At 43.6% G+C, this 27732-nt stretch overlaps 2 protein-coding genes across 3 annotated transcripts; both read right to left on the bottom strand.

Annotated features, from left to right (window-relative positions):
• Positions 1–3649: 3649 nt before the first annotated feature.
• Positions 3650–27505, bottom strand: CORO1B (coronin 1B). 2 transcript variants are annotated; one of them, XM_089520570.1, is made up of 11 exons: positions 27434–27505; positions 23140–23351; positions 21928–22050; positions 20850–20979; positions 20514–20695; positions 10941–11060; positions 9621–9725; positions 8950–9095; positions 8743–8800; positions 5726–6007; positions 3650–4930 (listed from the first exon to the last, which is right to left on the bottom strand). In XM_089520570.1, exons 2-11 carry the CDS (start codon positions 23338–23340, stop codon positions 4802–4804), a joined length of 1476 nt encoding a protein of 491 aa, XP_089376696.1. In that variant the 5' UTR covers positions 23341–23351; positions 27434–27505; the 3' UTR covers positions 3650–4801. The 2 variants fall into 2 exon arrangements, with proteins under 2 accessions (XP_089376696.1, XP_089376697.1); XM_089520571.1 differs by lacking the exon at positions 27434–27505 and adding an exon at positions 25555–25645.
• LOC149314123 (uncharacterized) lies at positions 15376–16408 on the bottom strand. The gene has a single exon (XM_089521356.1). It carries the CDS (start codon positions 16406–16408, stop codon positions 15464–15466), a length of 945 nt encoding a protein of 314 aa, XP_089377482.1. The 3' UTR covers positions 15376–15463.
• Positions 27506–27732: the final 227 nt, after the last annotated feature.

The following is a 27732-nucleotide window of genomic DNA, read 5'->3' as shown; positions in this document are numbered from 1 at the left end:
TCATAATCCAAGGCTCAACTCACTACATAATCCATTTTGGAAAGCACTCCCAAAGGATACTGCTAGTAGCTGGATGCCAGAGACCATAATTGCATTCTCTATGCATTTTTAGCCATTCTAATACACACACACACACACACACACACACACACACACACACACTCATACACATGCAGAGCAGAGGGCTGTTCTGTGTTTATAAATTAAGATCGGGTGGAATATTTCCAATGTTTTCTGCTTTTAAAACTTAGCAGCTTTCCAGCAAAAGCTCCTGAAGCAGCACACAAATCGTTTTTGTTTTCTTTATAAAGAGCAGAAACAAACAAACAAAAAGGAGCACAAACACACAGTAAGAAATACAATAGACAATACAGATAAAAGACAATCCGTGCAGCAATAGCTAATTAATTCAAACTGAATACTGAGCCACTTACAAATCATTAAAATGGGTGTGCAAAGTATGACTTAAGGCTGTTTTTGCAGCTCCCTAACCCATGACTCCAGGAGTGGCAATTGACTGTTTAAGCATTTTGTAGTTCCACACAATTTAACAACCCAAAATACCTATTTTATAAAACTAGAAGTGCATATCTGACCATTTCCACTTTGAAATATCATGTGGGGGACTAGGTAGTTCTTTCAGTATCCCATAAACATAAAAAATTGTAAAAAAATAACCAGCACTTTCATTGGGATCAGAGGCACAATTGGAGCCAAAACAGACCAAAACAGCACAGAAGCTGCATCTTCCATCTAGGGGGTGCATGCATGAAAATATGCATAAATATGTGTGCATGTCTGCATGCATGCACACACACACAGAGAGAGAGAGAGAGAGAGAGAGAGAGAGAGTCAGCATCATAGTAACAGCATCTCAGACCTGGTAAAGTTTCCAAGCATTCTCCAAAATGGTAGCCCCATGTAGAGAGAACATTTTGCAATGGTTTAAGCAACAAGAGACATGCAACAGCAAGTCACATCTGCCTTCTCTAGGAAAAGCCTCAAGTGGTTAGTCAGCATCAGACCATCTACACTCAGTGTTAGCCTTCAAGTTGCAAGTCTAATTCTTCAGAGAAGGGTAGTTCTATCCCATATCAACCCATGTCTTGTGCTAGGTTGACATAGACTCTTTTTCTTAGCCTACATGTAATCAGTCACATAATCCAAATACTGTTTAGGATTCTCTCACTGGCTTCCTAGAATCTAACAGATAAGGAAGGGTTTCACATCACCATGCACAGATGCTAGGAAGAACCATAAAGTGGAACATCAAAGGTCAAGAAGGACAGCCTTCTGGAACTGGGTAGAAACAAATCAGAAACAAGTTTGTAGTTACTTAGAATGGCAAACTCAGGAGTACTTTTCCAATGACAGTTTCACCATGACCTACTGCAGAACATGGTGGTGAACAAGTAGCTGCGCAGATATTGCTGGATTGTAATCCCCACCATCCTGGGACAGCATACCATCATACTCATTTTCCCATTCCTGTTCCCTCTTTTAAACCACTGGAATCTTGCCTTAAAAGAAGGAAACCTCTGCCCAAGTCTCCAGAGAGCCATAACAGAACAAAGAATATCACCACACTAGATGGAAAACAAAAATATTCCAAGCTAATAGAAGACAACTTTCTATGAAGCTTTTATAAAATTTCCACTCTGTTTGGCTGTTCAAACTCTGGCTATTTTAATCAAGTCAGAATAGGCAAGGATTCAAAAATTTGTCCATATCCTCATGGAGTACAAATGGAAAGATATCCATAAAAAGCAAAACAAACAACAACAAAAAAACAGGGCAAGCTGGAACCTGGAGCAATTCACAGCTCTCCAATCATCCTGGAGTCCAACAAAATAGAACCAAATGACTTATCTACCAGGAATTTCACTTTATTGGCCAGAAAAGGCCTTTGACATCTCACCCTCTCCGCAACCTCTGCAAGAGCTAAGGCATAACCATTCTTACTCACTATGAAAAACTTTGCTGGCAGGCACAACCTAATGTAGTAAGACTTGTTTCCATTTCATTCAAATGACAGGCGTTAGGCATCTTTTTCCAAGTCATAGAATCAGAGTTGGAAGAGACCACAAAAGCCACCTAGTCCAATCTCTTTCCATACAGAGACACAATCAAAGCACTCTCAACCGATAGTCATGCAACCTTTGTTTAAAAACCTCCTAAGAAGGAGACTCCACCACTCTCCAAGGCACCATGTTCCTCTATTGAGCAGCTCTTACCATCAGGAAGTTCTTCAGAATGTTTAGGTGGAATCTCTTTTCCTGTAACTTGAATCCACTGCTCCAGGTGCTAATCTCTGGAGTAGTAGGACAATCTTCAAATATTTAAACATGGCTATCACGTCAGTCCTTAACCTTCTCTTCCCCCTGCTAAACATACCCAGCTCCCTAAGCCGCTCCTCACAAGGCATGATTTCCAAGCCTTTCACCATTTTGGTCACCTGCTCTGGACACAGTCCAGCTTGTCAATGTCCTTTATGAACTGTGGTACCCAGAACTGGACACAGTATTCCAGGTGAGGTCTGACCAAAGCACAATACAGTGGCACTATTACTTCCCTTGACCTAGACACTATACTTCTATTGATGCAGCCTAAAATCACATGGGCTGCTGCATCCCATTGTTGACTCATGTTCATCTTGTGGCCCACTAGGATTACTAGATCCCTTTCACATGTAATCTGGTTAAGACAGGTGTCCCCCATCCTGTACCTTTGCATTTCATTTTTTCTGCCTAAATGCAGTATCCTACATTTCTCCCTGTTGAAATTAATTTTGTTAGTTTTGGCTCAGTTTTCTAATCCATTAAGGTCATTTTGAACTTTGATCCTCTCCTCTGGGGTATTAGCTACTCTTCCTAATTTAGTGTTATCTGCAGAACTGATAAGCATGTCCCTATTTCATCATACAAGTAATTGGTGAAGATGTTGAATAGCACTGGGCCCAGGACAGAGCTCCCAATATACCTTGTACCAGCCTCTTTTGCAGACTGGTTGAAGAGCCCCAGCAAGAGGGATTCTTTTAAGATTTTAATCTCAAATAACTGTGCCCAAAAACCCCAGCTACCCCAAGCCCCAATTAAATTACTTTCTAAATATTATCAGAATGACTGTACTGAGCTCACAACTGCCATATTACAGTTAAGGAAACAAGGATAATCCTTGTTTCCCAAAAAATTAGCCTATTCCTCCTTTAACGGTGACTTCACTGGGTTAGTATCTGAGCTAGCATTAACAGGCTGTTATGCACAATGATAGGTCCACTGTAATATGCAGTATTACTTCCATTTCTCTACCTTCCCAAAACAGTCCTTGTCCCTTAAGTCTACAGCCTCTAACAGAGGGGCAGGCCACCTGTACCTTCAAGTTATTTTCAACTGCAATGTCCATCAACCCCAGCCAGCATGACCAACATTCAGAGGTGATGGGTGCTATAACACAGTGCAGAACTACTCATTTCATTCAAAAGCAGCAGCATGCCTTTTAAGCTTTTTACATTCAGATTAAAAGTAACAAGGAATAGGTGAAAGAAAGAGAGAGAGAGAGAGAGAGAGAGAGAGAGAGAGAGAGAGAGAGATCCAGTATAAAAACTAGCCAAGCAATTTTTCATCAAAGAAAATGAATATAGAAATTCAGGTCAGAAAACCATGTTGTTTATTACATACATGCAACTTTTCACATACAGTCTGATTTTCTGCAAACATACAAAAATGTCTATGTTGCTCCTGAAGTGGTGTTGGGAATGAGATCTGGTTCCTTCGGGAAGTTATCTGCTGCATAGTGCACTGTGTTGTCTCATGTCATGATAATGTTGGTGTAACTATGATCCGTGGCTTGGCAGAGGCAAACATTCCAGCAAAGAACCTCCACTTACTTTGACTTACCAGGTTAGTGGGAAAAAGAGAGGGGGCAGCAATAGACTGTGGCTTTATAAAGACATTTATTTGGAATGAAAATATAGGTATCAACCCTGAACAGCTCCCCCCTCCTCCCCCCCTCTTTAATTTAGATAGAACCTGCTTCATTTTGAGGGCTGGAGAGGGATGAAGAAATCGGGGGAGAGAAGGAGCAGGAAAAAGAGAAGTGGTCCCAGAGGCAAGAGGCTTCAGGCCGTGACTGGATGGCAGGTTTCTTTCTCAGCCGAGGCCCTCTGGTCACTTCTGTGGTCTCTTTGCAAAAATGAAGTTCAGAAGAGGAAACAGAAGAATCCTCAACATGATCTTAGTGGTCTTAGCGAGGGAAAGGAGGTGAGAAGAGGCATGACCACCCCCAGCACTGAATCATAGGAGGCACTATTCTAATAACAAATCCCACCTGCCCCAGGAGATTGGGAAGGTGAATACCAGCCTTCTCCCCAGTGGAGGGCACAGACAGCAGGTTGAGCCACCAGCCAGTCCTGATCCCCACTGGGAGGACATGCAGGCCAACCCCAAACATGGAAATGGGAGAGCATCCAGGGACCCTGACAAGTAAGGCAAAGGGGCAGATGTGGGGAGACCAGCACATTGCCCCTTGGAGAGTATGAGGTGCAAGGGTAACAACAGGAAGAGGAGATATTGGTCCCAGATAAAACTCAAGGAAGCATTCCCAGTAGCAACAAGAGAGGGCAACATCCCTGTCTCACACCACAGGGCACGGAGGATGAGGCAGTGTAGAGGAATCACTGGCAGCTCAAAGAAAGAAAGAAAGAAAGAAAGAAAGAAAGAAAGAAAGAAAGAAAGAAAGAAAGTTGAAGCAGGAATGAAGAACCGTGTTGGTGGGGTCTCCTCCTCTGTGGCAGACAAGGCCCCTAGACATCACCATTCTCGATGCGGCTCAACTGCTCCTCTAGCCGTGCAATGCGCTCGCCCTGTGCAGCTACGAGTGCTCGCAGGGATGCCACCTCACGCAGGACCTCTTCTGTGATCTGTCCTCCATCCTGCAAATCAGAAAGTGCTGTCATGCAACAGTCCCATAATCCCAGCTGCTTGGCTCAACCCAACCCATGCTTTTCTCCTTCTGAAATAAGCATACATGCAGAGCAAAAGCTTGGGAATGTTATATCTCTGAGCTGCAACTGGCAAAATCCGCCCAAGGGTAGCATAGCCAGTTCCAAGCTCAGACAAAAACACTCCCACAACACTCACAGAGAGGTAAAAGAGATGAAGAAAGCCATACTGGCAAATGCTTTCAAGCCTGATCAACACTTACACTGCATCCTACCTGAATCATATAGAAACCACAGGAAGGAAAGAGGCTAGTGTTATATCGTCAAACAACAAAACACCACACAGACTTGCTTATTTTGCAAAGGATGCCAAAACTTCCCAGCTTACCCTGGTGTGTGTGGGAATGGCACCTGTGCAGGGCATTAGAGGTCCACACTCTGAACCACAGAAGCCTTAGCCCAGCCCTCTTTCAAGCAACAGATTGCATCACTTTTCCATTATACCCACTATATGCTAGAAACTTGCTTTTCTAGAAGTGGAGAGAGTCAGGACAGCCTCAAGATGAAGCATCCCACAAAGAAACAGCATGTACACAGTCCTGTCCAGAATATATTCCATGCTGCTTCTGACTCCTTGCACTTGGGGCTGCTTATCTATGTTTGCTTCCACCCTCATTTTTAACCCCTCGGCATCCTCCTGTTTGGCAAGACAGAGAAGCACCCACCCACCCAACCTTGGAAACTCTTTCCATTGCATTCTGTGGCATGGCTTGGCTCTGCACGTACCCCGCTGGCAGCACTGACGCTAACAGCAGGCACTACAGCAGACTGAGACATGGCACTGGGGTGTGTGGCACTCAGCCCAGCACTGGGTGTGGCAGCAGGGCGGTTCTCTTGCAACAAGCTCCTCCTATTGACTTTGAAGTCCCGTTGCTTTGTGGGCACATAGGCTTCACGCAGCGAGATCAGGATGGGTGCTGCAGTCTTGCCCGCTACCCACTCCTCTGCTTCCATGGCTGCTTCGGGCCCAGCTGTGTCGGGATACAAGTCATCTTGGAACAGATCTGACTGCAAAGAGATGAGAAGAGTTAGCACATGGGCTGTCATGGCTTCCTGGCAGGGCTTGGGCAACGTTGGGGTTTTGGACTACAACTCCCATAATCCCTAGGCAGCATGGCCAGAATTCTAGGAGCTGCAGTCCAAAAAAGGAATTTTCCCAAGCTCTGCTCCTTTCTGGTGCAATCTACTCTTCTTCCCATGAAACATAAGAGGTGAGATATGCTACTAGCAGATTTGCAAGCCACTTATTCACTGTTTTGGAGACCATGGGTGTTCAAGAAGGGACTTGTTCTGCATGTATAGAGACCAAGATCTGAGTTCTGTGTTTCAAGTATTAAAGCTAGGAAGGATCATTCTGGCTAAGAGACCATAAACACTAATTGAGCATGAACAGGACAGATCCGATTGGTTCAAGATCAATACAGGATTTTTTTTTAAAAAAGGAATAGTTTAACTCCTCAGTGCTTAAAACCTTAGGCTAATTAGAAACTGTATCTCCCACAAGTGAGATAAGATAAGAGATAGAATAAGATATAAAAAGACTAGGATATGCCATTGTATAGGAGGAGGATGTTAAAGATGACTGTATTTGTATAATTTGTATGGTGTTGGATTGAACAGCTTTGTAATAACATTGTAATAATATCTGTATTAAGGGTTTTTAAAAAATGTTTTGGAATAATTATTGAACAAAGATATATTAAAAAACGAAATTGTATCTCCTACTGAAAAACATTACACTCTTCTCCCTAGCAGTGACAGAAGAGGACCTCCTGCCAGAAGTGGGAGGACATATCTCTGCTGCTCCCCATCGGATGCCTCACTCTGAGGGGATCATTCCCCAGAAAGAGACCTTGTGGCCATGACACTCTTCTACTTGATAAAATTTAGTACACACATTCAGGGAACAATTTTGTGGTGTAAGTTCAAAAAATGCTATCACCAGTCTTCAAAATGTGTGAGGGTGGGAATGGAAAATAAAACACACACATTGCTAAGATGACTAGGAAAACTGTGATACCAAGCCAACACCCCTTGAAGAATAAAACAGCTAAATAAAAGCTGGTGTGCTTATTCAGGAACCTTCATACTCAGAAAACTTAGACTCAATCCTTGTATCTGTTTGAAGGGGGCCAAGGAAAGCATAATATAACTTATAATCAACATTTGAAGTAAACCTATCAAATGTTGTGCTTTAAACAGCATGTCTTGTAGATACTATATACAATGAGGTTAAACAGTCTCAGCAAAAATCTTATCACAACAATTAGAAATGATAACTTGCATGATTTAGTTTCCCGTATACAACAGAGAATGAATATATGAATCTCTCTCTCTACATATATAAATGCATGTGTGTGTGAATGTTGTCTTTATTTGCATTCAAGTTGTTTTCAACTTATGGTGACCATAAGGTGAACCTATGACAGGATTTTCTGGGGCTAAGAGTGTGTGACTTGCCCAAGGTCACCCAGTAGGGTTTTTAAGCCTAAGCAGGAACTGAACCGTGATCTCCAGTCATAGTCCAATGCTCAAGCCACTCCATCACACTGGCACGATCGTGCGCACGTGTGTGTGTGTGTGTGTGTGTGTAGTTGTTGTGTGCCTTCAAATCTTTCCGATTTTGACAACCCTAAGGGGAACCTATCACAGGCCTTTCTCAGCAAGATTTATTCAAAGGAGGCCACTGCCTTCCCTTGAGAGTACATGACTCGCCCAAGGTCTCTCAGTGAGTTTCATGGCCCAGCAGGGAATATATATACCTCTTATTTTAACATTATTTATGTCACTTTAAGAATAAAAACCTGTCCAGACAGTGAATAATCTCTCAAGTCAAATTACTGGCCTAGATTACAGAATGGTAGGGATAGTCTACATCAAGCAGTCAGATCATACTAGGTAATTGCTAAATATTACTTCTATATTCAGGTAGTTACATACAATGCAGTACAAGGGTGGACAACTACTCCAGATCCAGGGGCTTCTTGCATACATTCAATGGATCTGGGATAGCCACCTCCACCCCACTGCCTGCAAAATGCTTCATTAAAAATGTTTTACAAATTGCTGACACACCCTTACACAACACCTAGGGGCCCATGCTGCAACTTTACCATGTTTTGAGGGGCATCTGGTTTGATTTTAGACCTTCATTCCAGCCAGGAAATGGCCAAGGTCATACTTTGACCTAAACAGGTCAAGGTCAACCAAAAATTGAGATTGTTCCCCACAGATGGCACTGGGAGAGGGCTTTTTCAGCAATGCTTTTGTTACCAAAAATTGGAGGAAGGAGGCTGCTTTTGATTTTCTGCAGGTCACATGCAGCTAGCACTTTTTTCATCTTTGATGTAAAGTCCCAGTCATGATTCAGTGTGTAACAAAACACAGACATATACATGAAGTGTGAGAGCTCAACACTCTGACCCAGCAAGAAAGTGGGAATGAGGCCCTGGACAAGGGAGCCAAATTACCTTTTCAAATAGGAACAGCAACCTCTCCTTGATTTGTGGGGAATATAAGATGTGAGTGAGGCTCTAGCATGCATTCCAATATGTTGCTGCCTGAAGAGAGCAGGGGAAATGGCTTTTGTTTCATGATTCTCTCAACTGTCACGCCAGGCCAACAGCTTCCCTGCAGCCATATGTTAATGCACATATCCCTGCTCCCACACAGTACCAAGTGAGGGGAAAAAGTAATTTAACAGAAAAGATAAACTATGGTAATAATTTCTCACAAGGGCTCACCTTCCTTGGCACTGTCATGATAATGGGTTCACATTTGCGTTCATGGAGTTTGTAAAACCTGGAGAAACACAGAGAGAAAGAATGCTGAAGAGAGAAATGAGTTGGTAAAAGCAGGAGCAACAGAAAGCATGCAATCAGTTATTTGGCCTCCGACTGCCAGCTGTTTTGGCACCTTCAGCCTCCATCTCCTCAGCTTATTGCAAGTACCTGGCAATCTCACACTTGTTGACATCCAGACCCCGCTTAGGCATCCATCCCATGCCACGCTGGGGCTCTTTGCTAGTAAAGGTGTTCAGAAAGTGGATGTAGGGTGCTTCTGATGTGATCTCAAAGTATCTGATGCTTGAATCTCCCTGGAAAGAAACAGCTTTTATTGCAGTTGACAAAATGTCTAGCTGTACAGATCAGAGATACAGTGCTGTTACACCAGGAGTGAGCAACTCTGTCAGAGTTAAGGAAGAAACACAGATTGGCAAAAATGCCAAACAAATCTAGAAGTGACTTGTAATTCATTTCTGGTTTTGAAAAATGGGTTTGCTTTAATGTTATCAAATGCTGGACTCCTGTAACTCCAGGGGGTAATTCATCCTTTTTGGGTCAGAAAAGGCCAGTCTAAGGGATTTTAGGGGACACAAGAGCACAAAGCATCCATCCCCACCTTAGATCCTGGTCGTAGCCATGACAGCACTGGATGCTCAACCCATACAGAAAATATGGTTTCCAAAGAACAAGTAGCTCAGGGACACCAAATAACTATTCAGAAAAGAAGCTAATAGAAATGGGAAACAGTAAGAATAATCAACACCATTTTCAGATGGAATAAATCTATGGCACCAAGAAACACAATACCCTCTCCAGGAAGAGCATGAGAAGCATACCTTGCCACAAACATAGATAACATTGGTATCAGGGTCATAGAAGGGAAGAAGGGCACCATTGCTCGAGTCCAGCTCCTGTAATGCCATGGGCTCCTCTAGATTCTCCTGCAACATACGGATAATGCACACAAAAAGAAGAACAAAGATGAACACTATAGCAAGGGTAGTAACATTTTTCACCCCAGGGGTTCCATTTGAACTTGGAAAGAGTCTCAAGTGTCCCATCCTGGGAACAGCCATGGCTAAGAGCATGGGAGAAAGGGCAAAGTAAAATGTAGTGGATCAAATATAATTCTTACCAATTTGGACATTTACCTGCCAGTCACACAAAGCACTACTCAGTTCTATGCCTCTCTAAGCAAGAGAAAGCCTCAATACAACAGAATCATCTCAGGCTGCAAAGCAGAGTCAAATAACTCTGGAAAGGGACTCATGGGCCGTTGAGTCCAACCCCCTGCTCAGTGAAGGATCTTCAGCTAAATCATCCCCAGCAGGTAGCTGTCCAGTCTATTTCTGAATATGTCGTAAGAAGGAGACCACTTCTTTAAGCGATTGATTCCATTGCTAAACTGCTCTTGCTTTCAACAAGTTCCTTCTAATGCTGAATTGAAATCTGCTCTCCTGTTACTTTAAACCTTTAGACAAGGTCCTAATCTCTGGGGCAGCAGAGAACAGGCATGCAGTCATACCATCCCTCAGTCTTCTCTTCACTAAGCTGAACATGCCCAACTTCTTCAACCTTTCATCATATGTTCCTCATACTGCTTATCATCATTGTTGCTCTTCTCTGAATCTGCACCAATTTGTCTACATCCTTCTTAAAATGAGGCACCCAGAAATGAACACATTACACCAGATGTGGCCTGGACAGCATAGAATATAGTAGGACTATTACTTCCCTCTACTTGGAACTATTCTTCTATTACGGCAGGTAAAAATAACATGTGTCTTCTTTGCTGTATCATCACACTGCCACCTCATGTTCAAGTTATGATCAAAGATAATCCCAAAGTCCTTTTCACATCAGATAGGGCAGCCCTACTCTTGTCCTCCACATGATTTCACTTGCATTGATACCATCTAAAGAAAACACTAGCATTGAGGTCATTATTTAAGCCATACCCATTTTCTTCAAACACAGTTGCCAAGAGAACTGTTCCAGTGCAAGAAGGGAAATTATACCACTTCCTTTTTACAGTGGAATGCAGGGAGAGTTGATTTCTCAGGAACAAAGAGCAAAATTCTCTTTCATACTTAATTGTGGGCCCTTTCCAGCAGAATAAAGCCCCTCTTAGGCTTCCAGTCTAACTTCCCACTCACCGGGTCCCAGAGTGCCAGTTGCCGTTCGCTCATCCGGCTGAAGCCTGTGGTGAAGATCTTTCCATCAGCCAAGAAAATGGCCCGCATGGGACGTGCTCCCTCATGGGCTCTCTCCTTTTCCTGTGGAGTGAAATAGATACACAAGAGATGAAACAGGCTCCCCAAGCAGCACAATTTTTTTTACATGTCTTTGCTCCAGTATCCTCCACACTGCTGGATCCAAATTGGGTTACCTATCAGAAGAGGTATCATTCATCATTATTCATACCCTTAAAAGTCAAGTATATACTTGGCCAGAAGATGTTGCAACCATACATGCTAGGCTTTCAGCACTCTTTCAAGAAACAATAGCTCAGATAAGGTAGTATGTGTGTGTATACAATCCAGGACTCCATCTAGGCATCACCACTTAAAAAATAAAAAAGACTTTCCAGGCACAGAGCTAAGAGAGATTTTTGAGAGTAACTGCTGGCCACAGTAGACTATAAGGAACTAGATCAAAGCTGAGAGAAGTTACCTTTTTGTGACCTTGCTGGCTGGAGGATTCTGAAACTCATATTCAAAAAAGTAACTTTCCCCAGCTCTGGAACTACACAGAGAAAACAATATGACTCAAGGACGTTAGCCAGAAGAAAGGTAACACAGAGTATTTTATTTTCCTTCAAAAATAGCAGCTGTGAGAGACAGACGAAGGTTTGGGATTATGAGGATCCACCTCTACTGCAAAGATCCTGGTTCATGCCCTAGTGGTCTCACGACTTGATTACTGCAACATCCTCCTGGCTGGGCTTCCTCTCTCTCACCTCCGTCCTTTAATTTCTGTCCAGCATTCAGCTGCACGCATTATCACATCCACCCACCGCTCTGACCACATCTCTCCTGTGTTGGCATCCCTTCACTGGCTCCCACTCCCTTTCCGCATTCAGTATAAGCTCCTGCTGTCAACGTTTAAAGCCCTCCATGGGCTGGCCCCTCCCTACTTATCAGACCTTATTTCCCCTCACCTTCCCACTAGGGCCCTGCGTTCTGGTAGTCACGGTCTGCTGCCCCAGCCCAGGATTTCTGCCCCATCTCGGATTCGCCCCTTTTCACTCGCTGCCCCTCACTCCTGGAACCTTCTTCCCCCGCGAGCAAGAGCCATCACTTCCTTAACCAGCTTCAAAACGGAGCTGAAGACCATCCCGTTCAGAGAAGCATTCCCAGGCATTGCATAATTGTCACTTGCTATTTGATGTTCTTTTGTTGTCTGTTTTATTGAATCATTTCCTGTATTGCTATGTATTTTATATGTATTATCTTACTAGACAGGCCCCTTCCCCACCACCACTCCCTTCTCCTTCTGTGTCGTGTCTTTTTAGATTGTAAGCCTGAGGGCAGGGAACCGTCCAATTAAAAAGATTGTATGTACAGCACTGTGTAAATTTACAGCGCTTTATAAATAAAGGTTAATAATAATAATAATAATAATAATAATAATAATAATAATAAGGAGTGTTCTCCTCATACACATGCACTACAATCTACTGAAAACTCTTAGTCCCAACCTCCAGAGCGGCTAACAGCCCTAGAAGAAAAACTAAGTTATAGAACCTTCACTCCCAAGATCAACTAAGGCTGTATCCGCACTGCAGAAATAATCCAGTTCAATACTGCTTTAACTGCCACGGCTCAATGCTATGGAGTTCTGGGAATTAATAGTTTTGTAAGACATTTAGCCTTCTGTGTCAGAGAGCTGTGCTGCTGAAGCACACTACAATTCCCAGAATTCCACAGCACTGAGCCAGGCAGTTAAAATTATCTCAAACTGGATTATTTCTGCAGTATGGATGCAGCCTAAGCCAACCATTCAGGTTCACTTTTCAGCACCAGAGAGAGAAATGATGACTACCAAATATCATCTCCTCCTTACTTGCACTCCAGAATTAGAGGTATATGCCCAAAGATACATATAGATATATGTATTTAAATAGGGTAAGTACCCCAATCCAGAAATCCAAAAACTGCCAAAACCCAAAACTTTTTACTGCCAGCTGCCCATTTCCACCTTTGAGGCTGTGGCAGAGGCACCAGCAGCGCTCCTGTTGTTCGTCTCTCAGATCCTTCTCTCTCTCAAGCCTTACATCTCATATACAAATAGTGAACAAACTAGAATCAAGGCTGGAGAAAGATGAACTAGCAGGACTGCTGCATCTGCTGCCTCGAAAGCAGAAGCAGGCACCTGGTGACAAAAGAGACTTTTTGGAGAGAGACTGAGGATCTGTGAAACGGTGGGAATCAAAGGGTAGCAGTCAGCACAAATCCATGCCTCCCACCATTTCACAGATACTCACGTCTCTCTCCACCATTGCAAATAGAGTACAAGTACTCAATTAATTAAGAGTTAGCATAGTTGATGAAGAGGAACAATTTTTCATAAAATGTGCTAGTGTTATAGTGAAGATCTTAAAAAGTGAACATAAGATGTCAATGTATCCCTAAGGACTGGGTGCCACACTCTGAACAATCAATGAGACAGAAAAAAACTTATTCTCCCTTTTATTTTTCCAAACGATCAGTCATCTGGCCACTAAACACAGGGGAACAATCAGGTTTTTATGCACAAAAGGAGTGTTTGTTTTTATAAAGAGTGAAGGCAGGACCAAAGCTGAAGCCCTATCTATTTTTTTTATTTCTAATAACATTTCATTGATGAAAGGCCCTCAAAACAAGTTGAAAACTGTATAACACAAAGTCTTGCATTTCCTCCAGCATCTGAAATTTGCTTTATTGTTGCTGTTGTGTGACTTCAAGCAATTTTCAACTTATGGTATCCCTAAGGTGAACCTATCACAGGGTTTTCTTGACAAGATTAAGAGGAGGTTTGCCACTGCCTTTCCCTGAGGCTGAGAGCATGTGACTTGCCCTAGTTTACCCAGTGGGTGTTGTGGCTCGTGTGCTGCGCCCATAGCCCTTGTTGGGACCTATGGAAATGACGCGCAGTGTCCACCACGACCACCTGCAGAGTTCAACCACGTCGACAGGACGCCAAGAAGAAGGAATCTGTGAAGATGTCTTCAACTAATAATGACTCTTACAAGTGTTCACTCTAAATGAGGGCTTTACTCTTTCTTTGCAGTATTTACAACATAGATATACACATTGTATTGGACATCCGTCTCTAATACACACTATTTACGCCAACCAACAATAACACAACCTCTGAGGCAGCCACATTAACACACAACAATCTCACTGCCTCTCAGTAACAGACACAGCCTACTCATAGGCATCAACTGTCTCACTGTAACAGACACAGCCCACTCACTGAGGCACCAACTGTCTCTCTCTCCTCTCAGTGACAGTTGAGAACTGACAGTTGACAGTTGCATCAACATTCCGATGATGAACTGTTTGAATGCTGACACTGGAGCTCCAAATTATCTGCACAACAGCTCCCCCTAGTGGCCACACCAATGTCATTTCCTGACAGTGGGTTCATGGCCAAGAGAGCAATCAAGCCCTGATCTCCAGAATCATAGTCCAACACTCAAACCACTACATCATGCTGGCTCACAGGATTTGCATTACTGTCATAATAATTTAGACCAGGGGTAGAAATCAAGATGCCAAGGGGCCATATGTGGCCCTAGGAAGGATTTAGTGCAGCCCTTGTAGCCTAAATCAACTCCCTGCCCCAAGTTTTGCACCTGAAAAAGAATCTCAGATTTACCTGAAGTCACTAAATAATGCTGGGGGGGGGGGGTCCTCATAATAGCTCTCAACTGAGATACTAGTGACCCAATTAGACTCACCAACAGAATACAAGACCAAGGATTCAAATTAAGAGAGCAGGCAGCTGGCTTGAAACTAGACCACAGGTCCCTCCAATTGTCCTTGGCTACAACTCACATCTTCTCCAGCCAGTACAGCCACCATACTGAGTGAAAAAGGGATTAAGAACACAAGGATAACTACGCTGGGTTGGACCAAGAGTCTATCTAGTTCAGTATTCTGTGCATACAGTGGTCAATCTCATTATGAGAAGATAACCAGCAGGGCATGACTGCTACTGTGCTCAGCCTCCCATGCTTCTCAGAACCTAACAGAAAGATGTGATATAAATAAAATGAAATGAAAAGAAATGAAATAAAAACTTCCGTTTTAACAAATGTGCTCCTGGACATTATTTCCTTAACAAAAAAATTGATACCGGAGACAGAAATAACATGGAAGAAGTATGGATAGGTTCCTACACCACAAAAAATAAAAAAATAAAATAAAGCAGTTCAACGTGTTTCAGCCAAGTTTTTATTCAAAACTAACAATATGCATATGTGAAATGAAACAAGGTCAGATAAGCCTTGCATAAGTAAATAGAAACATTTTGAACATCCTAGAGACCACTTGAAAGTTTCTTCTAAAATGTATCCAACAATCGTTTTTTCTTTTGCTCGTCTACATTTTTTCCTACGGTTTCTATTTTGATGGCCATACTTCTTGATCTCTGCTTTTTTAGCATGCTGGGGGGAGCTGACGAGGTAGGCTTATCCGTTTCTCCCAATCTGGGTGCTAGTAGGAGCTGTTGGCAGTGGCGGTTTGGCTCCACTCCGTGAGAGGGGACGCTCAGGAGCGATTGTGTTCACCGCTCTGGCCATTTCCCCATTCCAAAGGCTGGCTAGGGTTTCAACAGATTCGCCTGCCAAGGTGATAGGAAACTCCCCAAGAGCCCTCAGGAATCCATCTGGATCCATCAGCCTCCTGGGGTGGACCATCCTAATCGGTCCCCTACCCCTGGAGAGGTTCTGAGTCCCAGTAAGTCTAAACCTGACCAGATAATGATCTGTCCATGATAATGGAACTGTGGAGAGTTCCACCACACCAAGATCATCATCATCCCACCCAGCACAAAAAACAAGGTCCAGGGTGTGCCCAGCAGCATGAGTAGGGTCAGATACTACTTGGGATAGACCCATGGTTGTCATGGAGTCCATGAAGTCCTGAGCCATTCCTGAAAGGGAAGTCCCAGCATGGATGTTGAAGTCCCCTAGCACTAATAGATGTGGAGATTCCAATACCAACCCCGAGACCACTCCGGTCAGTTCAGGAAGGGAGACTGTTGTGCAGCGGGGTGGACGGTACACCAACAGAATCCCTATTCTGTCTCGGCTACCCAATTTTAAATAAACACATTCAAAACCCGTGGATTGTGTGAGGGGGCATCTGGTCAGGGGGATGGAATCATGATATACAACTGCAACTCCACCTCCTCGCCCTCCATATCTCGCCTGATGTTGCACAGAGAAACCAGGTGGGCAAAGCTGAGATAGATTAACTCCTCCATCCTCATCTAACCAGGTCTCTGTTATACATGCTAGGTCAGCTTGTTTTTCCAGGATCAGGTCCTGAATGGCAGCTGTTTTACCATTCACTGACCTGGCATTGAGCAGCAGTAGCTTCAACCCAGGGAGACTGTCATCAAGGCTATACATACTATTTAGACTGGGAGACACCTTGGGGACCACAAGCACCCTCTTGAGCTCCCCTCTTCCTTGGTGTTTTAATTGTCTCCTCTCTTCGTATCTACCTCTGCCTTGAATGACTCCAATGGCTGCTCCCTGACACTGTATATCCCTTCCTCCCTCAGGAAAAAACATGCTTCCTATTGAATTGACAGGAACAGGAAAAGAAAAACAAACAAAAAAGGACAGGTAGCAAATAAATCGGGATGTGGTCTGGTGAGTCTCCTGTAGAAGTCCCAGCATTATACCTCAGGCAGGCAAGGCAACTGTGCTGGATGAAACAGTGCCTGCTGAGTTAAGGCCCAGTCCTGAAATTGCTCAGTCCAGAAAGTGAAGCAGAGGTCCAGGCAGCAGGAACAGAAGCTTCTTCTGCCAAGAGCCTCCAGATAGAACCTGTGGGCCTCTGTCTCTTCCCAGATGTTGTCTCCTTCCTAGATGTTATCAGGGAAGGCTTGCTCTTCTCTCTCTGTGTTACCACAAGGTATGAGGGATCTAATATAGATGTTGCTGGACAGGGAAGCGTCCCTGGAGAGAAGTGGCAGTTGGTTTCAGTGCCTCTTAGTCCCTTGGGGCTCAGATGTCGGCGTGGTCTCCCTCTTACTGGCTCTTCTCTCCCTCAGAGTCCACAGCAGTGGCAGTTGGGAGGGAGGGAGGTTGCCTCACCAGCAGCTGGGACCAGCAAGATGGCTCTTCTCTCTTTTGATCTAGACACTATACTTCTATTCATGCAGCCTAAAATTGCATCATGTTCAACTTGTGGTCTACTTGGACTCCTAGATCCCTTTCACATGTAGTCTCCTTAAGCCAAATGTCTCCCATTCTATATCTGCATTTAATTTTTTTGCCCTAAATGCAGTACCTTATATGTTTCTGTGTTGAATATCATTTTGTTAGCTTTGGCCCTGCTTTCCAGTTTATTCAGGTCATTTTGAATTTTGATACAGTCAGACCTCCTTATCCAGATTTATTATCCATGGATTCAAGCATCCACGGCTTGAAAATATTTCAAAAATACAGAAATTCTAAAAAGCAAACCTTGATTTTGCCATTTTATATAAGGGATGTCATTTTACTCTGCCAATGTATTTAATGGGACTTGAGCATCCATGGATTTTATTATGCATGGGGGGTCCTGGAACCAAACCCCAGCAGATACCAAGGGGATGCTGTACTTACATAAATACAGTAGCACTTAGGATGAAATTAAATTGTTACTCCTTACCAGAGACAGACCCACTGAATCAGTAGGAACTTGGTAAGACAGCACTTAATGTAAATTCCATGAGTTCTTCAGGTCTACTCAAGTTGTGATGAACAACTGGAACCAGGCCATAATTTATTAAACTAAATCAAAATCTTATATAAATGTTTAACAGTTGCTATTGCAGCACTGTTGGCAGCTGGCTATCTTGAAAATGTCCATACATACTTCTATACCCCTCACTCCCCCATTTGTGGGCTTCTAGGACTGCATCTGTAGTTTTGTGAGATATTTACCTTCTCTTTCAGAGAGCTCTGGTAACACAACAAACTACAAATCCCAGGATTCCACAGGATGGAGCCATGATAGTTAAAGTATTGTCAAACTGCATTATTTCTGCAGTGCAGGTGCAGCCTAAGTGTTTTATATGCATTTAAAGAGGAACAGAGAGAACAGTAGACACCAAAGACACTAGGAAACCAAATGGATCCAGATGGTGGTGGGTCTTTCCCCCATCAACAGTAAATAATTGGGCCTGGAACTTCTACTATTAGAACACAACTTCCACAACTCCTGTGAGTCTGTTTTAAATCAACATAAAATGGAAATTTTATTTAAAACAGAATGTTTTATTTATAAAATGGAAATGAGTTTTCTAGTTTTTTCATGATTCAAGTAACTCAGTGGTCAAGATTCATTAAATATGTTGAAGGAACATGTGTCTCTGCCAACATACCTCTGTTGTGGACAGAGAGGCAGAGGTGACTTCATTGTCCCCAGGAGCCACGTGAGTACACACCCACAGGAGACTGAGCAACACAGGTACTGTTGCACAACTGGGACAAGGAAAGTTGTGCAAGGAGGTACTAGATACCTCCTTGCACAATGCCTCCATGAATAATATACTAGCATAAAAAGGTCTGATGCTGGGATATAGGTTTAACAGAATCCATGCCAATGCATGTAAGTGTGACAGAGCAATTAATTTATTTTTATAAGAGTATTACTTTAATTAACATATTTGGGATCAGATTGTTTTATCTGTTATTTTTAAATGGAAGTCAAGAGAAAAAATTAATATCTTTTTAATGATATTTTGATTTTAAAAAACAGGTCAAAATTTTAAGAACTTTTTTTTTAAAAATCTGATATATTTTAAATTTTTATCCACTCCACATCTGTCAGCCTTGACGGTTAGTCAAGCATTACACCCCATCGCCATTAATAATCTTTGGGCATCCCCCCTCCCTCAAGTCTCCAAAATAAACTTATCTTCATCTTTATTTTTCCAGTTTCCAAACCAACCAACCAGCTCAGCTGAGAGGGGGGGAAAGGGATAGGTTTAGCCTCAGAATCTGAAATGCTTTGCATTATACAGGCCTGGGACTGAAGCCAGGCACAAATGGGAGATTAGATATGGGAAAGCCAACTAAGTTCACTAATGCAGGAAACATTGATTTAATACAAATTGCTCTCCCAATTCTATACAATGATGCTCCCTTATAAACAGTCACAAATGAAAACTGGAGGCTAAGCTGGAAATAAATGGGTTGCAATTTCACAAAAGAATTACAGAAACCACCCAGAATATGTTTCTGCAACAAGTAGCCTGATCTCATAAGAAGTCTAGAAAAAGTCTGGAACCTTTTTTGGGCTAGAGCTCCCAACAACTTCCTAATAGATTTTAGGAAAAGGTTTAGGAAAGGGAGAAGCAGAGATAAGACAAAGACAGCACTGCTAAAGACCAAGAGGAATTCTGAAAAGGTTTCTACTACCTTTTCCCTGTGCATCAATGATGGAGAACGCACTGCTCTCCAGATGTCCCCTTACTGGCTATGCCTGCTAAGACTGATGGGAATTGCAGTCCAGAAACATCCTGAGAGCCACACAGTCATGCAGTTTGCTTTGCAGATTTCCAGATCTCCAGACTCGCTATCCTAATGAGAAATGCATGCCTTCTTTCCTATATATGTTGCCATTAACACAATATTTTCAGCAACAACAGTGTCTTCAGTTTTTACTGGGGATGGGATAGGCATTTATTTGAACACGTGTATTCCGCCATACTATTCAAATGTAATGATCAAATCTGATGTTATTAGTCACGGAAGATACATTTGTCGTAACCCAGTATCTCCTTCAAACACACATTCCATATACATTCTTCCATTTTCCAGGATGTGGTTAAAAGCAAGCTTCTCCAAATACTAACTTTCAAGAACAACCATAACCAAGGTAAACATTGCCATGCATCAAAGCCAGTGTTATAATGTAGGTCTCTGAACAATTGACCAACATGTTCGCTGCATAAAGATAAGCCCTGTGCAGAGCTACTTACACCAGAAGGCAAGTATGAGCTTGCACTCACCAAATTGCTGTAAACTTAACACAGGTTAGACTGCAGACAGACTTGATCAATACTCATGTGGCTAAGCCAGAAAAGCAAACAGGGAGGTACAAAGCACAGATACTGCTATTCAGATAACAAAATGAGGAGGACTCACTGGGGCTCACAGCCATACTATTATGTCTGAAATTGGCCAATTGCTGTTCCTGGAAATCCCCAGTATTGCTAGATTTGCTGAAAATACTCCCCAGCTGCTGTCAATCTCACCCTAACAAACCTGAAAGTTACAAATGGAACTGATTTTTACTCACAAAAATTACAGTCAAAATAGAGAAATGTGGTCCACTGTAGGTGCCTCCAGTGTCCTTGTCCTGCCTTGCTTTAAAATTAAAGAGGTCAGAAATAATAGCAAAAGAAGTAAGTAAAACAGAGATGGGGATCTTGCAGAAACACGCAGCAGGCAAGGACTATAGATGTGATCGCCAGGAAGACAGACGTGATGCCAAAAGAACAAGGTAGACACCTACCACTACAACTTGGCCACGGCGGGGGTCAATGATGCGTACATTCTTGTCTTTGCAAGCTGAGCAAAACAGGCTGCCATCACGGTTCCAGCAGACATTATAAATGAGGTCAGGATGGAGATCATCCAGACGGTAAAGTTCCTCAGTTGTGCCCACATTCCACACAATTACCACATTATCACAGCCTGGAAAAGGAGAGGGTGCACATTAAACCAGGTATGCTGATGGAGTCCTGCCCCATTGCAGCTTATAAACTTTGGTCCCACCATTGCGCCAACCCACAAAGCTTTGCAGTTTAAATGTAAATGACTTTGTTTCCTCTACTATCACATAAGGCACCTGCACTCAGAAGGACGTTGCGGGCTGTTGGATGCCAAGTGATGATGCCCACACGCTTGGAGTGCCCTTCTAGAACCACCACTGGCTCAGTCAGAGGCAATGTCAGTCCATTCTCTGGGATCTGCCATACCTGAGGAGAAAGATGGGGGGGGGGGGGGAATTAGACTCTCTTCTACTCTGATTCTCCCCTCCAGTCTCACCTCCCACCACAAAACCCTCACTCGCTCTCCCCGCTTCCTGATCTAAACATCTAACAGCACCCAACCTTCAACATGGATGCACATTTCCTTTAGCCTACTCCATATTCAAGCATCTGTGTAGTTCATGATGCTGACAGTCCATCACCCCACATTCTTCAGGTAGGCTCCTTCCTTCCAAGTATTTCAATAGAGAACAGGAAAGCAAGGTGTGGCTCAGAGCAAAGGAAAAAGAAAGACTGGTGTAAAAATTGCTAGCTGAATAGCTAGAAACCCCCCCCCCCCAAAAGTATGATTAGCCATTCAAAGTCCTGGGCTTTCACTGTGGCCTGTTACAGACAGCCAAAATAAAGCTGCTTCGAGTCACAGTGGAGGTATGGTGTTTCAATGATGCATGCGTCCTAAGAGTCCAGAAGCCACACCAAAGCCACGCTCCAGTCCTTAGGGCTGAAGCATGGCTTTGGTGCGACTTCTGGACTCTTAGGACGCATGCATCATTGAAACACCATACCTCCACTGTGACTCGAAGCAGCTTTATTTTGGCTGTCTGTAGCAGGCCTCTGTGTCTAATTCAGTTTTTTTAAAAGGTATTTTGAGCACTCATGCAATAAAGCAAGGATCAGAAAGAAACTTCTCCTCAGCTACACTCTCAACAAACAAATAAAAGCTTTTTTTAGATTTCACACACTATCAAGCCCACACAATCTTGAGGAACAGAAAACTGGTTACAATAGAGTCTTGAAATCCACAGCATGCCAAACTGCTTGATCATGGAATATTTACAACCTCAATCTTCTCTATGCATTTCACTGAGACTATGGGTTCAGATGAACACATCTCATGCCTTCACACGCAGTCCCTTTTTTCCATTTCCTCCTCACCATAATAGAGCAATCCTCAGAGCCACTGGCAATGATATGATCATTGTGTGGGCACCAATCGATATCCAGAACAGGGCCTGTGTGTCCACATACTGTAGGATAGGACTTATCAATGCGCCCAGTCTGCAGAGAAAAATCAAAGGAGAAAAGAACCAGTAAGTATTTAAATGTATGGTTGCATAGCCTTCTCTATTTACCCAATTTACCCTCTATTTATCTTCACTTCTAGTACAACTCCTCTGTCCCATCTCTGACTGCTCACAGAAGCTGTGTTTGCTAATACAGAGCAGAAGATGGAAAACAAATTTTTATAGATCCAATGCAGTACTGTATAGATCCAATGCAGTAATGCTGAATTGGGATTTAAGGAAATCCAGCTTTCAGCCCCCACTGACCTAAGGAACTCACTGGATGGATCAACTTGGGAAAATCCCCCTTCTCAGCCTAACCTGCCTCATGGGGAAAGAGGAAATACATGTTATGCTGCCTTTCACTCATTGGTGTTTATCAAACAGGAGGAATTTCTCTTAAATTCAAATGAAAAGAAAGTGGGGCCAGAACACATTCACTTAAAGTCGCTAGTTTAGTGCAATTACGTGAATGTGCACTGCATTTGAACTGGCTTCCCACTGCCTGAAAATAGCATGCCACTGCCCGAATTTGCATGTGGCAGTCTATCACGCAATAACGTGAAACCACATGATTGTGTTCAGATTGCCACTGGACTTCCAATTTCCCTTGTCTGATAAACTCCATTGAGAGAGAGAGGAAGAAAGTTAAATACATGTTATGCTGCCTTTCACTCATTGGAGAAAAGCACAATGTAAATCGAATAAAGCTTGATAACAATTTTCTGAACCAGAGAACTATCAGTCCCATTCAAAACTTCTCTATTCATATACCAAGAGTGTGCAACTGTGGTGGGTCTAAGGGCCAATCTTTTATCCATGGGACCCTCCAAGGTGTTCAGATGTCCATTTCTAGTCTTGAAAAACTGCATTTAAAAAAAATAAAAATGTAAAACAGGGGTGGGCTACACCAGGAAGCTTCCAGAAGAGTCAATTCACCCTTTCTTCAGTCAGAAGAACAGGTGGTCTGGGGAGCCTGGAGAAGGGTCAAAGAAACAGCCATGGAGGGCCTCATTCATCTCTTGAGCTGCACCTTCCCTGTTCCTGCCCTCCTCTTACCATACACCTGCAACACACCCCTCACCTTCTGTAGTGGGAGCACCATGAAGGCCCCTCCTCCACTGGCCTCTATAATCACAGCAACAAACTTGGGGTTGACAGCACAAAAAGTGCTGTCCCAAGTGACTCGCGATACCCGGATGTCATCGTAGCACTGGTCGTTCTTGACGGGCTGGCCAAAGACGTGGCGGAATTTGCTCTGGCGGACAACCTTCCGGAAGGACATGACTGGGGAGACTTGGAAGAAAAACAAATCAAGGTCACACACCTTGATTTGCAGGGTCACATACAATGCAGTGCAGTGGCTCAGGCAATGCTGTGGGGTGTGATTCTCTTATCGAGATGATTTTAATAGGCTGATCATTAATACCAGGGACGATTTCACCCGTACCAATGTGATTTTAATTTTGAAATGTGGAGAATGAACCCCAAGCTGAGGAGCCTGAATAAATAGCTTCCTAGATTAGGGGTGGGTGGGTAAATATTTATGTTGAGAATTTTACTGGATTTACCCAAATTCATGCCCTATCACAAAAAGTGTGTGCATCTCTTTCAGTCTCCCATTATTAGAAAGAAACTGTGAACATCAGATTCTTCCCTTTCCCTGTTCCAATTCATATGCAAGTCAATGCAAATGGCTTCAAATGCTTAGAAGTGAACAACGCACATGAATATACTTTTGTCAATAGGGGAAACTGATTACATTGAGAAAAATGCATTGGAAAGGCATGCATTAGGAATAACTGTTGCCAAAATACACACAAATTTCCATGCAGGAAGTGGGTGGTGAGAGATCATGCACAATCCAATACGGAAGTTGGATAGGGGAAGAATGCCTATAGGTTTCTGAGAAACAGGAACAAAATGAAACTGACCAATTTTCATATCCCTAACCCAAACTGTAACTGGCTGATGATGTTAACAGCAGTTCCACGCGCTCTTGATCCAACTTGGATCCTTCAGCATGCATCTCTTTTCCCTATATATGCCAAAATCTCTCTGAAGAACAGCTCTCAGCACCTTTGTGTGTTACATTCTGGGAGTCAGCTTGCAGTTATATCCATATGTAGACTTCCTTTCTGCTTCACATTCTACTCTCCCATTTTCTCCATTTGTTTCCATGGAGATTTGTGTGCACACTGAAAACTGGTCCTACCCTGGATTTCTGGCCACATCAGGGGTTGTGTTGCTTATATCCTCAATCATTATACACCTATCTCTCTACACCTGATCTCTTTACTACAGGGACCAACTTCAATTCTAGTTGGACTGAGGGGAAATTACACAGCAAAAGGGTGAACTCACTCTCTGTTCTCTAGCAAATCCTACAGTATTAATTAATTCAGCACTGGTCTAATCCATTCCTTCAAAGAAGTCAGTGTCTAGGACCAAATGCACTCCCTCTAAACACAATGGTGTTCAACTACAGAATCAAGTACACCGGAACTAGAGCTCTCTGGCTGAGAATTCTAAATACCTCACCCAACTACAACTCCCAGGATTCCATAGGAGAGAGCCAGAGCAGTTACAGTGGGAAGGAACGAGCCTGGTGTTTGAGCATTGGAATACGACTCTGGAAACCAGGGTTCTCAGCCACTGGGTGCCCTTGGGCAAGTAATACCCTCTCAGCCTCAGAAAACCCTGTGATAGGTCACCATAGGGTCAGGTCACTAAGTTGGAAAGGACTTGATATTTGAAGGCACACAACAACAACAGGTTAAAGTGGAATCATAATAGTGTGCAAGAGATATCTGAAAATTAGAATACAACATACAAAACCGGAAAACAAGCTAACCAATCCACATCGATACAAATCCCATGTCAGCTCATATTTAAAGGCATTTGGGGTGAGGGGCTACTTTGGTGGCCAACTTGTTCTCTCTTTAGCCTCCTGTTCTGTTGTGCTATCAACTCCACCGGCTTTCACACATCACAGCCAGGTGTGAGACCAAGGCTACCAAAGTTCTCCTCTGGGTGGTTCCTGTCACAATGCTCCGTAACATAGGAATCAAGCATCAGCAACTATATTCATTGCACAGTGGTCCCTTGGTATCTGCTGGAGTTTGGTTCCAGCAGCCCTCCTGGATACCAAAATCTGTGGATGTTCAAGTCCCATTAAATACAGTGGCTAGTAAAGTGGTGTCCCATATATAAAATAACAAACTCAAGGTCTGCTTTCTAAAATTTATATACATATTCCATATTCACTGGAGTTAGGGATACAGGGCCCCCATGAAAGTGCAAACAACAAACCACATTTTTTTGCCGGAGAGTAAGTAATGTTAGTTAGAATAGAGTTAGAGTTAGAGTTAGAGTAGTAGGGAATAATTATTACATGTTTATTGAATACTCATGGAATGTCTAAAGAAACACTGATTATATTTGTTCAATAAAAATTAAAAGCAAAGAAAATAAAAATTAAATAAAAAGTAATAAAAACCTTTGCAGTTTGTTGTGGCACCAGAGCTACACAGGGAAGGCCAGATGTCTCACAAAACTATAACTCCCAGGATTCCATGGCATGGAGCCATGGCAGTTAAAGCAGCATCAAACTGCATTAATTCTGAAGTGTAGATGAGAGGGAAAGAACTGGCTCACTTCACCTCAAAAAAAGACCAGAACCTCCAATTCTTGATTATTACTTTATATACTCATGCATAAGTTTGGAAATTTTAGTCACCCCAAAACCTAAGGTTACTTATCCATGGGTCAATGTAAGTACTGTATTTTAACTCTTATTTTAAAAGGAACCATCCCCTGGTGAAAGACAAGAGTGCAATCTGTTCTGGAAAAACTGACCCCATTCTACTCTCCCATCCATCTATTACAATAATAATAATTGCATGTTTATGTTTATTGATATCCCACCTCCCTCCCAGTACAGGGAATCAAGGCGGCTTACAAATCTAAAACAGTCCAAGTTAAAACACTATAAAACATGCAAAATACAAGTTTAAGAAAACAATTAAACAATTCCAACAATTAAAAGCATTACGTTATTAAAATTTAAACTTTTGGGTGAGAACAAGCAGTTGAGCCTGCGGGAATTTTGTAAGTTCTTTGGCATTATTTTCCTTTGCTTCATCCTTTGGATCTTTTGTTACATGCCCCTAGATTTTACCCTCGACTTATCCATGGGTCATATCAAAATCCATAATTCTGACCCCAAAACTCGCCTTGGACTTATACATGAGGTCGATTTATAGTCGAGTATATACGGTATTTTGGATTTAGGAGCTGAGAGAGAGAGGAAATGAAGCAGGAGAGAGAAACAGTCTTATGATTTGGGAAGGAAGTGCTTTCTCCCTCTCAAAAGGAACAGAATGATTAAAAATACAGAGTTACTTCATGGTGAAGGGCTGCCAGATGGAAAAGGGACATTTCGCAACCGGAGCTCTTCCTGCGGGACAAAAATATGGACACCACAGACTTTGCCCCACCAAAAAAGAGAAGCCTTGGGGCTCAGGGTTTCTCCCTTCCTTCTCCAGTCCCCAAATAATGCCATTTTGGGGCCCCACAGAGTTATATAACACACACACACACAAACACACCCCAAAAAGGGCAGTTACACTCAGTGGGAAGGAAAGAGGCTGATGAAGCTCAGCCTTAGGTGTCCCCTGCAGTTGAGGATTGCATCCACACTGGAGACATAATCCAGTTCTATACTACTTGAACTGCCATGGCTCTACGCTGGGGAGCTTTTGTGAGACATGGAGCCTTCTCTGTGGGAGAGAACTCTGGTGCCACAAGAAACTACCATTCCTAGGATTCCTGTGCAGTTCAAGAGGTGTCAAACTGGATTATCTCTGCGATGTGGACGCCCCCTGTGACTCTGGAAGTCCCAGCCCTTCCTCGCAGCCTCTGGTGAGTCACACTCTCTCAGCCTCAGAGGAAGGCAAGGGCGAGAGAAACCTCTGAGCGAACTCCCAGAAATGTCGACCCATGCTCCTGGGGGAGACCAGGGGTGTCCTCACAGCAAAGGAGGGAGGGCCAGGCATCGCAAAGTGTAAGGCCCCCTGGGAAAACCCGCTATACACAGCCACAACAACACAGGGGAGGGAAGCCTCTGAGCAAGTGCAGAGTGCGATAGGGATATGCCCCAAAGGTGGAGCAGGCGTCCCTATGGGCGCCCTGTGGCTGGGGTGCAATGGCCAGGTTTGCTGGGAAAGGAAGGCGTCTCCCTCTGAGGCTGAGAGAGTGTGGCTGAAGGGGCGAACCCTGGTCCCTCCATCCATTTCTCCCTTTTGGGGGGGCAGATGGGGGGCCCAGCCCTGCCTTGTAGCCCCTTGTGCCCCGCAGCATCCCGGCCGGGGACTCACCCTCCAGGAGGAAAGGGGGCCACGCAGCACCACCAGCAGCACCACCACCAGCAGCAGCAGCCTCTCCCTGTGGCGCTGGAGCCGCTGGAGGGAGGGAGGGAGGCAGGGCTGGGCTGGGCTCCCTCCCGGCGCCCACAGGAAGTGACAGAGGAGCAGCAGCAGCAGGAGGAGGAGGAGGAGGCACTAGGCCCGGGAAGGAAGAAGAAGAAGAAGAAGGGCCCAGGCAGGGAGGGGCCGCCCTCGCCCGGGGTCAGGAGCAGGACTCCCGCTCCCCCTCCTCAGAGGCCCCCCCAGATCCA

The sequence above is a fragment of the Sceloporus occidentalis genome, unplaced genomic scaffold, assembly GCF_023333645.1.
Source record: "Sceloporus occidentalis isolate IW3139 unplaced genomic scaffold, rSceOcc1.0.p SCAF_4, whole genome shotgun sequence".
NCBI lineage: Eukaryota > Metazoa > Chordata > Lepidosauria > Squamata > Phrynosomatidae > Sceloporus > Sceloporus occidentalis.
The sequence above is the reverse complement of the archived record's forward strand: the minus strand, read 5'-3'. Positions and strand labels throughout refer to the sequence as shown.